General features: G+C 33.2%; 1 protein-coding gene across 4 annotated transcripts in view; it reads right to left on the bottom strand.

Annotated features, from left to right (window-relative positions):
- The window catches only part of LOC144844213 (prolactin-releasing peptide receptor-like), a 45,398-nt gene that overhangs the window by 3,614 nt on the left and 25,737 nt on the right, over positions 1–16,047 (bottom strand). The window contains exons 1-2 of one of the 4 annotated variants that reach the window (XM_078700988.1): positions 7,517–7,632; positions 1,214–1,409 (exon numbers count right to left, since the gene is read on the bottom strand). In XM_078700988.1, the coding sequence (XP_078557114.1) occupies positions 1,214–1,394 (181 nt within the window). In that variant the 5' untranslated portion in view covers positions 1,395–1,409; positions 7,517–7,632. Of the gene's footprint in view, positions 1–1,213; positions 1,410–1,851; positions 1,953–2,699; positions 2,778–7,516; positions 7,633–16,047 lie in introns of those variants that run through there. The other 3 variants (XM_078700990.1, XM_078700991.1, XM_078700989.1) reach the window with 3 other exon arrangements.

Here is a 16,047-nt window from a genome sequence, read left to right as displayed (position 1 = left end):
TCTAATCTAGACTCGATTCTATCAGTAATATAATATAATAATAATATTATCATTATTTTCAGTGCTGTATCTTCGCATATAAAATATTTGATTAGTCATAGCAAACTCTGTAATTACAGCATCTCATGAGTATTACATGTGGTCCTATATCATGGCGGGTTAGGTTAATGGTCGGAAATAACCGAAATACAAAGATCTTAATCTTGTTGAATACAATTTGCATTATGCAAATATAAAACTGTAATTCAAACAGTGATATGCATGAAAGTATACTCTATATGTCTGTGTTTTCAATGTTCGAGAAAGCTTTTATAACGTTGATTGCTTCGATTTGTACCAAAATATTAAGTTCTAGACCGTAATATTTGTAAAAAGATTTTGGCCCATATCGCGTTTCATACGTATACTACGGTACTGATAATACGAACTACAAAAAGTATTACCCATAACACCTACATTATGTGCGTATTGTGAAGTATAGATGTAATCTGCACCAACAATATACGTTTACCGTATATTAAATATTAGAAATGGCCTTATTTGATAAGGACGCCTTCCTTTGATATAATTAGTTGATTGTTTAATATTACATGATGGCTTAATAACAATACAAAGAATCTTCAGAAATAGATTGCAACGGAAGAAATGTTAAATTAGACCTTTAGCTGTTGATAATATCCGTCATGTGGACATTAGTATCAACCCGCAATACTAAGTGCTTACGTAGGCATATTTGTTGGGGTGTTATATGGTAACATGTATAATGAAATAAATTCTCCCTAAAAAATAAAACACAATTAATATCACCAAGAAGTGATAAAACACAGTAACAAGTCTTGGTCAAGATCATGGAAGTCAATGAATTCCACTACAAATAGAAATGTGTTATAATACAATATTGTGTGTAAATAAAGGCCCCCGGGGCGTTTATTTGAAGGAGCGGAAATTAATTCAAAATAAGGGGTTGGGTGGGGGTGGTTATTCAAATGAGGGGGTGGGGGGGGGGGGAGTTATTCGAGGGAGGCGTTTATTCAAATAAATATGGTATTTATGTTTCACCTTCGATGCATGCATCCATTTCCGTATTATTATATTAGTATTATTATACCAAGATATTATTATCATAATGATACTGTGTCGTAGCTGACTGATTAGATGCGTACTTGTTTCTTGTTGTTTTAACTCAACTTAATGTTATGATATGGCTACTTACTTGTCATACGTACAATTGTCAGGATTACTAATGAATTACCGATCGTACCAACAATAATAAAGATGACTGCAATCACAACAAGGATCCATTGGACAGCATCCGTGAATTCTGGCTCGGATGTAGGCTCGGGTTCGGAAGAAGCCGAAGCCTGTGGCGGTTCGGGCTCAGGTTCAGCCATCATTTACGCACAATTAACCTGAAATGATGATGATAATAATAATAATTTTATAATCGCCTGTGCATATACGACACTAATAAGCTACCAAAAAATGAAATGGTCATCAATATCTTGACCATAACTATATTATAAACAACAATAAACAAAAACAATATAAAACATAACCCCGTAAGGTTGTATTTTGGTGTATGCCTAGTTGTAAGAACGACAAACGTATATAAGATGCACAAAGAAAGGAAATTAGCAATTTCATAGGAAAATGAAGTGACTATATTACACACATCACTACACAATACCGCCCACCCCCTCTCTCCACAACTTCAACTTAAATTATACGCAGCAGTAATAACAACGTTTGAAGATAACATGTATTCTGGTATGATTGTTTTCTATTGCCTTTTATCGTAAACGAATTAAATGAAGGATAAATTAATACAATTTTGAAACCAACAGAGCATACTTCTCGGCGATTTTCCGAATGTTCACAACACTTGCTGCTTTTATACTATATTAAATATGAGTCAATTAAGACATCCACCTTGACGAATTCCTTCACAGTCAATCTAATAACAGTCGGAAAGCCGCGTTGGTAACGCATCACTGATTTCATTCATTGTGAGGGCGCGCTTCGTGGAAAATGTTGGAATTTTTGCTATTTTAGTACACTTAGAAAATGGTATAATTTTGATATTAAATGAAATCAATAAACGTATTTCAATAGTTGAACTACAAGCGTAAATAATAATAAAAACTGTGATCTAAATTCCACAGATTTTTTGTTTCAAGAAATATCATTATTTTATGTATAAACTTTTTTACTTTAATTTTTTTTTAAATGATGGTAAAAAATCATTAAATTTCATATTTTCTAGATAAGGTTTCAAAGCGAATTTAAAATCCTTTCAAGATAAACTATTAAGCTATCTATTAAAATAAAAATCTAATTTTAAGCTTTCTTGGGATGCAACTCCCACTAATCAAACCAAACCTACTACATTTCTGTTCTGTTTCGATCGAAAAATCGCCATTTTGAAACTTTGTTTACGTTTTACGAAGCTGGTACGAATCGTCCCGGACCGAATCGTGTCTGTGTTCAATACGGTTTTCATGCAGGCGTATTACGTCATAGGCCTAAGATTTCAATTTGCTCCCCGATTATTGTTCTATTTGGTTTCTGAGCTAGGAAAGGCTACCTACTATAATTACTTACTTGATTTCTAGCCTAGCTAGGCCTAAAAATAGTATTTTCTAGGCCTAGCTAGGCTGAGTAATTCTGATATAATACTAATATTAGATAGGTAGGCCTACCCTAGTGAGTGTTAATAATAGTAGCTGGGTATTATATAGTCTAGGCTGGTGGTAGGTCTATCCCAGCTCTGCTCATATACCAAGCAAGAAGAAGCCTGAAGAAGCCTGAAGGAGAAACTAGGCCCAGAACAAATAAAAAACTGTTAAAAAAACAATAAATGGAAAAATAAAAAAAAATAACCCATTTTCAATTTATATATGGGGAATGTTTTATAAAATCGGGCATGTTTGTTTCAGAGACTCAAACGTGTATTTTTATATGGTCATGTTTTAAAAAAAGATAATTATGGGCCCAGCTGAAACCAAGATATAAAAATATAAGTCCATCATTTACTTGAGTATTGTTACAGTGATTGGTTGGTACTCAGTATTTCAGTATCTGGCAGTAAATGTCACACTTGTATATAAATATTACTTTATTAGATACAACTTGCATTTCACACAAGCAACCAATTTTTTTTTTACGTATACAGAATGTGAAAAAGCAGTTTTTAATACAAATATCTTTCAAACAATACTGATATAAATAGTAAATACTACTACTGTATATATTATTTAAATAGCACCTTGTTCATCAAACATAACAAACTAGCTAGGCCTATATCATATTAACTTACGTGAGTCTTACGGTTGTACTGATTTTATGATTGTTTTATATGTTTATATTGTATGTATCTGTGTGACTCTGGTTAATAAAGTAAATCAATCAATCAATTGCAACTTAATTTATATCTTATTATTGACTGATCTGAAACGCTTCTAAAACTTAAATGCGTATGAATGTATATGTTATATTATTATTAGCGAATAAAATGAAAAACTATCAGCTGCAGCAATGATATTGAAATCGAGAAAACCATTACAGCTTCCAACCTCATATTGAAGAACGAGACAGAAAATCGTCGAGTCTTGATACCAACAAAAAACCTAAAATGAAAATGAATAGCTGAAATGTAATGAATGAAACTATTTAAATAATTGTCACTATGATATGAACAAAACATTGCATCGTTACAGTATAATTATTCAACAACCTGAAAACATTTTCAGATATAGGCCTACCATGAAAAAGCAGCAAATACAAAATTTCCTTATGTCTGTTTATTGTAATAATTATTAATATTATAAATAAATTGTACCCCTCAGTTGTCAATAATTTTACTATAAATAAATATTTAACTATATAGAATAGGTAGGCCTATACCTGTATCAGGCTGCGATTTGCTTAATTATCTTTTTAAAACTTCCCAATGCATCTTCAATATAGAGTAGGATTGTAACGATACTTTAATAAAACTAAATTGTAACTAAAGTATTTAAATTATTAACAGAACATGTTACTAGGCCTAGGCCGATATAATACGACAACGATCCACCAGGTCGTGCATATACTCACCTACAACAACCACAATCAACACACCATGCACCATGCACCACACACGACGGAACTAGTGCCGCGAGACGTAACATTATATGACATGAGGACCTTTTTTAAAATGTTCGCTATAGGAAGCTTAAATAGGGTTTCAAGCCAATTTTAACGTAAAACAGACTATTGATACTTACTCTATCCATATACGTCGGTTTTTTGGTAATTCACTGTATGGGATGCAAATCCCACTAATGGAAAATTTGTAAACAAACACCTGTTAGAAAACTTCAGTTTTGACGGACGCACACGAACTTTGGAAAGAAATTGTCGCTGACAACAAATCCAACAAATTATTCAGAAAATTAGGTGACCTGCGACATCTTAAACATATAAGGAACTGATCTTACCATATATGGTTAATTTTTCGCCTACTAATGTTTATTAAACAGCTATTAAATAACGTATACTTTATGCTAATGTTTTCGCGCGAAACGTTGACGCTTCTGTGCCGAGAGAGGGCTTCTAAAATTTATGACGTCATGCGAAGTCGAAAATTCAGCGATAACGGTCATATTTCCCAACGCGGCTCTCCGACTGATAACGCATTGGCTATTCATCACAATTGCTGGTTGCTGTAGGCCCAAATATTTACACTATAACCTAATGTTATCACATAAAACGTTCTGCAACTTATTAAAATCGATTATTTTTTAACGTTCTTTTTAATATTCTGCTGTTATGCATTATACGCTTGTCTAGAATCTAGATCATATGATGGAAATAAACGGCATAAAAGCCGGCTTTCCACACGAATTGCGAAAATCGAAAGTGTTCACTAATGCGCATGCGTATTGATATTTTCATCTACTTTTTGTGACGTGGAAAATGCGTAACCAATCATAACTAAAGAATGTTCGATTCGCGCGAATATATTCGCCAATGGAAAACATGCTTAAAGTAGCCTAATTGTTGCAAATGTAAATATCCTTTCGCACAAAAATGTATCATTAAGGGGGAAAATAGAAATCGACCATGAAAACATCACGATAAACCTAAATGTTTTTGTTTTTTTGTAATTTAATAAGACATGCTGAATCACGTCCATTCGTTCGTTCGTTCATTCATTTATCTGGTCCAAATTGAATAACAATAGGCCTATACAAGAAGAAATAATTAAGAATTACATGCAATACCCTAGATTTATTACTCAGATCAGGTTAATTTCGGTTGGTTAAGAAATATTGAAATAAATCGAGATTGGAATGGAATCTATTCTGCATTTTTCAGACGTCATTTATTAGACCAAATAAAGAGTGATTCACATGGGGAAGAAGCCAAAACAAAAACACACCGACACCGTAACCATGGATTAATGAATTCATTAATCCATGCCGTAACGTACGGAAATGTCTTTCCAACAGTCTCTCTTCACCACTGCGATCAGCGTGCGTATGGGCAACCTCTGTTCGCGTACTACGTCACACATGTAGCGTGACGACATTCATCAATACCGTACGTGATAACGACTTTCGATGCGTTTCGACGTGTGGATTGCATTCAACACGTTAAAGATTTATTTATTGAAAATTAAGTTGTTAAACGTGGCACAAATCACATTTACCAGCAAAACTTAAACAAAACATATTCAAGGAAATTCGGTAGGCCTATGTTTTGGAATTAAAAAGTTTCAAGAAAACGACAAAGAAGTAAAACATGTTTCCTAGGCCTTTAGACAATACTAGGCTATACCTACCTCCTACGTCTACATACCTTTAAACCTCTAGGCCCAACGGTACATAAAAAGAAAAAATGCTATACATTCAAACGTATCCGTATACGTGTTGTGACACGGATACGTATGCGTATACGTGAGTTTGTCCATTTTGGCGGGTTACCAACCGGTGGTTTCGCGAGCAGTTTGCAGCATCAATTTCATTACCGCTAGGCCTATATTATTGAATAGGGATTTTTGTATTCCTCCCCCTCAGCTTGTTAATTAATTATTGTATGAATTGACATTTATATAATTCATATTGGACATAATGTCTGATTAGAAGTAGGTAATGGTCTAGGCTCAGGAAGTATCGCAGTCTAGTTAATTAATTTTTGATTTGATTTTCCGTAAGCTGTCGTTTTGCAAGTGTAAGGATTGCAGCACGGTGCTCACATAATGGTACGTAATGTTTGCGCCATCTAGGGCGGAACGCAATGACGTAGGCACAACGCAAGTGGGTTGACCGATCACAAGTGATTTTTCGGGTGATCCATCGTGTTTGTGATAATTGGTAATTAGGAACCGAGCTTTTGCGTTGATACATTGCGTCGACGTGTTCTTATCCTATTTACAACGATGTTATTGTGAAATTGAGTTTCCATGCACTGTGTTATTTTTATATATACTCAAAATACAAACGTTACAGTTATAATAATTGCTAATTATTATACAAACGTCACTGTATTATTCTTATAGTAAGCACTTATTAAACTGGAATCCAAAATATTATACTAAACTCAAAGGCTTGGTCGCATGCACTTTAACTAATCATTTCGCGTGCAAAATCCAAATTTGGTGAATTGCATGGTAACATAGCACTTAATATGTATCCAGCTAATTTATCAGTAATTTAATGTATTTTATATTATTGATTACGATATTGAAATTGAATACTCATCCGGATAGGTAATGTAACGCGTGTGGTAGCACACGGGGAGTAAAGGCATTCCTATTATTTCGATATACTGCAGGGTGACATCTTCAGTACAAGACTGTATCCCACCAGTCTTTATTGTGCACATGCTCAATGTATCTCTCTATGTTCCATCCGAAGGACGAGGCAATGAGAGTATCTTGCCTAAGGATACAAGCACAGTATATAAATCCTGCAATCAAATGACGTCATGATCAGTTATAAGAACAATACAAATGTTAATGATATTATAGATCTAGTCTTATTGATCATGACGTCATTTAATTGGATTTGTAAACAGTATTGTTTTCATCGAAGACAATATAAATGATTATCCTATTTTCGTTTTTTTCAGTGTTTTTTTTTTGGGAAGTAAAAATCAAACTAGTTTTATAGTGTAGACATAGCTTTAGTCTGACATGCCGCGCTCTCAACAAGTAAACATACATTGCTAATACTGGTAAAACACGTATCCCTCACGGGAGAGGGGAGTGACTGGAGGCTTATGAATGTTCACTAATGAGATCATATTAAAATACATAGCATACCTTAGAACGTTTTCTAAAAACCAATAGACTTAAAAATCATTAATATTCAGTATAAAAAGGAATTATCTAACTGGTATTAGAAATAAACCTTAATTTCACCAACCGACATCAAACGACGAACGTTTATTACATTGCGATATCCGACGATTTGCACTTCTTAATGTTGTATGTTGTTTAACTGATGAATGTGTATAAATATCATGAACCTACCTTCAATTTCAAATGCTCTTCATGTGTGACTCTCGTGCATAAGGCCTATAATGTTCTGATTATTCACCGGCGGTTTACCTGGATACTAACGCGGAATATGACAGAGGGGGATTGGAACAAGACTGAAATATAGTATTAATTTCTGCCACTTAACCACAGGTGACTTAACTGCTGAACATCGTTGTGATTGGTTGTCAGAATAAAGATATATATCTTACCTGTTTTCTTTCAAGAAGATAATAGCTCTTATCCAATCAGGAATGTCGAGCTTTTCCAATTTCATACCACCACCACCCAATAAATATTAAATATAATTATGTGTTAGTCTTACGTCATCTTCAATTTGTGGCGTGTATCTCTCATGTAATTGGACTTCCATGTGCACTATCTTAATTGAACATAGAATAAACAAAGTTGGGGTTTTTTTTGTGGTTTCGTATAGAAATCAATAATTTAATCCATGTCAAATATTTGTCATAAGGAATTGGAAATGCAAATGTATACTTGTTAATTATATAACGCGTAATTAAGACGGTTTATTCTATCCTATGGTAGTCATGATATGAATTAAAGAAGGGATACGGACGGACAGACCATTGATAATATTAAATATAATTGTGATGGTTGATGTTTTATATTAAAAAGTTAGGGTGGTGCGTTACGTTCTAGTTGAAAGAAACTTTAAGGACGATAATGATCGACGATACATAGATAAACATACATTTTTCATACATAAAACAAAAGAGATCTAAAAAGTTGTTATCCTATAGAACTATATAGTATAACCATAATAATAATATTTTCACACGTCCAATCAAATGACGTCATGATTAGTAGTAAGAGAAATAAATATCGTGACAACACAACGATTTTATTGTTTTTATTGATCATGACGTCATTTAATTGGATTTAAAGAAATATTTATTCTATCAAAGACAGCATAGATGATTATCCTATAGTGCTAGAATGAAAACTGTTTTATGTCAGAAAAATGTATGTTTATCTATTTATCGTCGAGCGTTATCGTCCTAGTGTAGGCTAAACCCCAGCGAATTGAAATAGAACGGTAGCTGAAATCTTACAAATAACGTCTTTAATGTATAATTGACGCTGTCTAATGAATACACCTGCATTATAGAAAATCAGAATCCGTATACATTGCTTCATAATTACGTTTAAATCATGTACTAAAATTCATCAATATTAATGAGAGTTTTCATATTGTTTTCTTTTTTTATACGCTGTCTATATAGATGAAGTGATTAAAATTACATTTCTTGTATGATTGAGCAAATGCTTGGTAAACTACCTTTTGATTTTGCCAAACAAACAATGTGTGTCCGCACTGACGGATCAATTTGAACAATAATGGGACAGACCGATAGGTCATATAGATAATTATATTCGGTACATCCTTGTCTTAATTACTAAGTACTCCAACCCTTGTTCTCACCTGCTACCGTTATAACCTTCGTCTAAATTAATTTCTAAATTAAATAATGCATAGGGCCTAATACACACAAAAATGTAGTATATGAAAAAAAAATTCACTTAGCTTATTATTTATTATATATTTCGTGAGATAATATTCCTAAAATTTAATAATTTAACGAATCAGGTGTCTGAAAAGGTCGTACACACTACAATTATTTGTTATCGTATTAGATCAACAAAAAATAATTAAGATTTGTAATACAATAGCATTAGTTACTAATCAACATTGTTTTATACAACGTGTCTTCTACTGTACGAAAAAGGTAAAGAAAACAGTTTGATGGTGTGTGAGGGTGTTGTGCATGATATATATTTTGTTTTCGTTCTGTTATTTGTTATTTGTTTTCTATGTGTGACAATACTGTAAAGCTCTGTCTACACTATTAAACATTATGTGACAACAAAATGTGATGTGCCCATATATGTCATATCACTACCATATTTGAGCATATCACTACCATATTTGGGCACAACACACTTTTTTGTCAAACTAGTTTGATAGTGTATACAGAGCTTAACGTACGGTGAGAGTCAATACAGAATCGTATAAGACCTCTGCTGCCCTCTATAAATATTGCAACGTTAATACTAGCCTCGATTACAAGGTGATGTAATTATAATTAAGAATGCTTAGTTAACCTATATCAACATATTGATTGGTGTCAGAACGTTACTAGAAGCATGGAGCAATTTATTTACACAAACCTTAACTTAATTTAAGTTACTTATTTTTTGTTACAACCTGATATATATATATATATATATACTAGGTCAAATGTTTGCCATGCTTTTCAACCTAATGCTTTTCAGTTTTATATATTTATTTTTGTATTCTTTATTTATGACAAAGATCAAAGATCTATAGCCATAATGATGATTAAAATAATAATTGAAATACAATTGTGTTTACAATACTCCGCAAAATATATAGCTTTTAAATATTTTCCAATAGTGATGAGGTGAGCGCACCTCATTGTCACTTTATTAATATTAATATCAGATTGTAATATTAGACGCTGGATACCCTCCTGCGACGAGAAATATACAATGATGACAACACGTGAACTTATTGGTAAACACTTTGTTGTGGCAAAACTCAACCGAGTCGCGGTGACTCCAATTCTACTGATATAGACACTGTCCTCCATATTTCGGTAATTGATTTTAATTATTTTGAACAGTAATAGCTTTGGCGCGGCTTACTATCAAAAACGTTCATAATTTATACCGAATGATCTATGACAATTGTTGTTGTTACAGTTTATTTCGCTTTGATTTTCCCGAATTGTGTCAGTAGGAGCCCGAGTGTGGCAAGTGCAGTACATATGGTACGCAACTGTTGCTGCTGGGCGTGAGAACGCCGCCGTCACCCAGATGTGGTTCGCAAAAACGAGTAGGCCTATACGTATTTATGGTACAATGGTAATGTTTGTAGCGAGTAACCTACTGGTAATTGGATAGAAAAGAACCTGTGCCTGATTGAAACACGTTAGGGATGGTACACATTAAAAATAATGTCAATTGCATGTTCCGTAGGCCTATATGCCTGGTGTGAACGTATGATGCAAAACGCAATAACGCCTGCCTTTTTGTGGTGATGTACCGGTACTGCCGGCCTAAGGGTGAGGTTGAACCTCACTTTGCACACTGCTCTCTTGTAGGTTACAACGAGTGGTTTCCGTTTATAACCTGGCCTATATTTATTCAAAAACAACAAATAGATTGCAATTCAAACTTTTCCAAAAATGTAGGTTTCAACCATTGCGGCAACATTTCAAGGCGAGTCATTTGAAAACACGTATGGAGGGAGTATACCATGGCACACAGATGTTAAGGTTCAACTCTAAAATTAAATAGGGAAGAAGTTTAAATCCTGATTACCATTAATAAATAAAATATCACCTGGCGGTTTAGAATTAATGTTCTTTGCCTGATGTGTAAACACAGCAGGCAAAAAACACTAATTAATATATATCCTCGAAGTTTTGTCTAAAAAACATGTAAAAAATAGCGTATCTTTGTGGATTTCATGAGGAATAACATAATCAACCGGTGACGTTTTTGGTCCCAAAACCGTTATTACTTTTATACTTGGTATTGCTCCTTAAAATACCTTACTTAGCCTTTTATTTTAATTGTTTTCATTCACACGATTCATTTTGTTCTAATGAAAGACATTTGCTGACCACTCGTTTTCCATAGACTGACCAATTTTCTGGAACAATTTACCGAGTAATAAACATTTGCATCACTATAATTAGTTAAAAAAAACCATCAAATACTTTTCAAACAATATGAGTTTATCATAGAAATGTGCTATAAAGTCTTAATGTTAATATGTTACCTGGTTAATTATAGGCCCAATGGCAGGATAATGACGTCTTGCCCGATTTGATCAATGTTGTGTTATATCTATATGATTAGTATAAGTAAATAATGTAGCCAGGAGAAATATTAATAATAGAGATTCAATCTCACTCTTTATTTTTGTATTTAATTTAAATATAAATTTAGAGAACTATGAGACGCCGAAACTCCATTTCTAATGTTTGATGAGTTAAAGATGTTCTAACGATGCGTTCACAATTGAACTATACGTGGAATTAATCTAAGAGGTTAGTGACCTTTTCTGAAGAACATCCTGGTTACCGGTATGTGATCAGTGGTATTTTAACTTTGAATCGATTTTTTTTTCACAAACTCCTTTGTCTTTACAGGTTATATTCAATTTATTATATTTCTCAATTTTAAAATTCTTTAAAAATGAGGAAAATGCAATGTTTGAATAACAGTTTAGGGTTCTCTATTGGCCCTCGTGTTTGCAGAAGTATTTGACTATAGATGTGGTTAGAAGTGTGGAAGACAATTTCTCCATGGTTTACCTCAGTCACATTTCTCGATCCATTATTTCAACGAGACGAGACGAGACGAATATTAACGACTCGTAGTTTCTGGTGGTGTATACATGTTACAATTACAATATGCATGAAAGGTTCGCCAATTAATTACCAATAATTTATCAGGAAATTATATAATTTTGCAGTTTTTAAACATTTTACAACCTTGATAACCAGACATGGTAACATAATAATGTCGATGCAGTGATTATAGTAATTATAGCAAATTTGCCTTATGGCATTATCATTATGTTTCTAGTTATTAATACTTAATTTAGTGTTTAAAAGACAAACAAAACAGAGTACTACAGATTTGTCATTTCAGACAGTGAAGGGAACATAATATAGTAGGCCTTTACAGTTTTCCCATCTTAACGTTCTATATTCACTGATTGTCTTTTTTTCTTTCTATTTTTCTTGTGTTTTTTTTTTAGTTGTTTCATTGCAGGACCATATTGAAAAACAGAAATTTTGTGATCTTTTCTTTTCTGAATTATGTTATCCTGCCTAAATATGTTTTAATAAAATAAATAAATAAATAAATACTAGTAGGAAGTACAGTACTGTACTGCCATTCTGCTAAAATAACATTTTCAATATCGCCCTCTATATCATTCCCCTTGCTTCATGTTAAATCATACAGTACGACAAGAGTGAACTCTTGGTACGACAAAGTATAAATATATATAAAAGTTATAAAACAATTTGGTTTATCTTTTATTTACAATGTTATGGCACAATGGTATTGAACGATTTATTTGTTTGTCTCGACCCTAGTACAAACGTTGCTTTACCCTAGCAAGGCAAGAATTGTGAAGGCAACATGGAGTGAACTCCCCATAGGCAAACTTTATTTTTGTTCCAGTCCATAATTTGCCTTATTGATTTATGGGTAACACGGGATTTGACACCCTCCAACGCGTACATGAGCTCTACGGGGCCATTTCATTAACCCAATATGGAGGACGGTAACAGGGAAACAATTAGGCATACACGTCAATTCATTTAATAATTATGCCAAGAAAATTTGTGATACGACGATTACGCCTTTCATAATGATTTATTACGGTTTTATTCTCCTTCATTTACGCTTGCTAAATAATTCTATAATAACATAACTATGTTTCGTATTTTAATACGGACATTGAACTATTAGTACAGCATGCTATTTGATGGCATATTTGACTCGGTTACAAATTACATTATATAAAGTTTTTGAAAACACATTAATTGTTGAAAAAAGTGGAAAAGTGGAACGCCATTTTAAACTAGGCATTTTACATTGATAAGTATGGATCCTGTGCTAGTTGCCCATGCCTATTTGAACAATATAGAGAAGATAAATTCGTTACGTAGGCTACTATATTGTACAGGAAATATAATATATTAATGAAGAAGTTTGTAGTTTAATAGGCCCCTAGGCATGTTTACAAATGGAACCTGCGAACAGGTCACCATCCTTATTCTTTACAGGTCGCCCAGGCTAAGTTCAGTAAGGCAATTCAATTTGCTTTATTCTTCAAGAAGTTATTGCTAACACATTTACCTAGCACCTTGGCGGCAATCAAACAAAAGAAAAACACGATTGAAATAGTCTGTTCGTCTAGCATTTCAGGTATTTTACTCCGGTCTTAGGCCTACCATATGATATCGTTCTCGTCTCAAATTTGGTGCTTTGTCGCCTGAGCCACCCGCTTGGCTAAGACGTTAAAACATTCCTATACGTGTAATAGTAATAAGCCACCCATTGACTTTTTCATCTTACAAAAATATAGTAAAACATCACCGGTAAATCGTGATTATGTGAATGTTTGAGAAAGTAAGTTTCAATGCCCCGATATAACCTTTGACCCTTGGTAACATAACCTACTGTTAGGGCCCCATTATAATTTTATTTATTTGTTTATTTTATCAAAATCATTAAAACTAAAGCAAACCGATTAACTAAATACTCACCTTAGGACGTGGTCTTAAGTTAGCCATGAGCTGAACTCTTAGGATTATGGCAAACACTTTGGATTAAGTCCATGGATTATCTGCTAATCCCTACAGGACAGTTATATGAATTTGAGAAATATACCAGTAATTCAATTTTTTACGGCAAAAATACAAACACTTTTTATAGAAACTGGAAAATTTAATTCGTCATTTATACATACTATACATTACTTTGACCAACACAGAAAAAAAGGTTAATGAAGGGATCGCGATGGTGTTTATGCTGAGAATAGAACGAGTTTTTGTTTGCTCGGATGCCTTCAACCGGTACTCCATCCCCCTACACGCCTATGGATGTTTTTGCCTTACTGGATCAGGTTACACAATGGTGAAAATTGTAAAACTAAAACCTAAATCTGCACATTGTAGAATCAGAACTTTATTTGTTTGAATTTGCATAGTATTAGTGTTTTTTGCAATTATTATTTAAGAGCTGACTTTCATATATTTAATAAAATTGATATTTAAATGGGGGTTCTTTCTTTTATAAGACTTGCTTCTTGAATTTCGCACTTTTCTTTGTTTAAATCATTTATTGTCACATTTTATATATTTTAAATGTTATACAATCATGTTTATTTATGCATATATATTTTTAATTTGGAATTGAATCTTGAATTTAACAACGACTCGATAATCATCCTGATTTATTTATTGAGTGAAAAAAAATGATTTTGTGAAGTTAAGTTCGTGATTATTATACAACGTTAAGCACTTTGCAACTGCCATACCCCGAAATCGACATTGATTCAATGTCACACGGCACTGGAAGATCACAGATGAGTTTATAATGTCATTTGTGGTAAATCGTTGCTCAATTTATTTAATCATAAAGCGTGTGTCTTTACGACTTAAGGGTTTCTTTTTTATTGGTATGACCGCATTAGCAATCATTATAATAATGTTATCGACGCGTGACCATAATGTGATCGACGGCGCGCTAATCATAATGATGATCAATATTATAGGCTAAATTAATATGGGTTGTAATGTTTAGAAACTGTAAAAATTGTCTCGTTTCGTTTTAATCATAATTCTAAATTCAGGCCAATCGGACTAAGCCTATATTTTATATCGGGTACATAGGTTACGGTAATCGGTTTATATTGTAGCTTTTTGTCCCACTTTTAGGGATTTAAAATGGAGTCATGGTCAGGTTGAGTCCAGTTTGTGCCTGAATTTTGAAAAAGCTACGTTGCCTTAGAAACAAATTTCATCTAAATCCAAGTATTATAATACAATATTAAGTTATACAACGATTTCATCTAAATCAAATTAAGTATACAACGACGATCGGTTTATGGACAGATTCAACATAGACCTATCTATCTTTTTATGTCCATTTCTTTCATATAATTTCAGTTAACTATGATTATTAATATTAGTATACTTTTAGTTTTAAATTAAAAAATATATAAACAGAACCAGTTTGTTAGATTCATACAGTCCTTTTCTCTAAGACGGTCGATGGATTTTACAATGATACTTCCTTCTGTCTTCTTACATTGACTTAATGTGTTAAGCAAGCATATGTTTGATTTATCTTTATTTTTATATAAACATCACCTTCTTTGTACGTAAAATCTCAGACACGGGTTGCCCCTCTAAGTTACTGAAATAAAACTATGGGTTTATCTATTTAATAGTACCACTTCCTGTATTGGATGCCATTAGTAAAGATTGACATTTCAGTAACAATACATTCAATACGGCATTGAAGACAGTCGTACAAAATACAATGGGAAGAATCGTTAACTAAAGAGAGTGACGCTCACACTAATTATCAACAAGTTTAACGGGCTGTAATTAGCATTTTCGCCTTCACGCTGCTTTGAAGATGCCGATATTGATTGACTTGTAATTATACGGAGATTTCCACTGGTTCCAAATCTTGTATAAGCTCGCGCGAAAACTCAGTGGGAGGGGCAAAACAGCTGACTGGGCCATTGTGGAGCGCCCAGTATGTTCGATTTCCTCAAAAGACACCGCTAAAGCTTTCAATTGTTAATTTCTATAGTAAACACGCCCTGACTACTTAGCAGACGATTAGCGATTTTTAAAAAGTCTTTGTAGACTTCTAACAGATACTTTATATCCTTTAATCGTGGTGAATCAAATCGGGCTTGGTACGTTCTCTCTCAA

The sequence above is a fragment of the Antedon bifida genome, chromosome 6 (genome assembly GCF_963402885.1).
Source record: "Antedon bifida chromosome 6, ecAntBifi1.1, whole genome shotgun sequence".
Lineage (NCBI taxonomy): Eukaryota > Metazoa > Echinodermata > Crinoidea > Comatulida > Antedonidae > Antedon > Antedon bifida.
The sequence above is the reverse complement of the archived record's forward strand: the minus strand, read 5'-3'. Positions and strand labels throughout refer to the sequence as shown.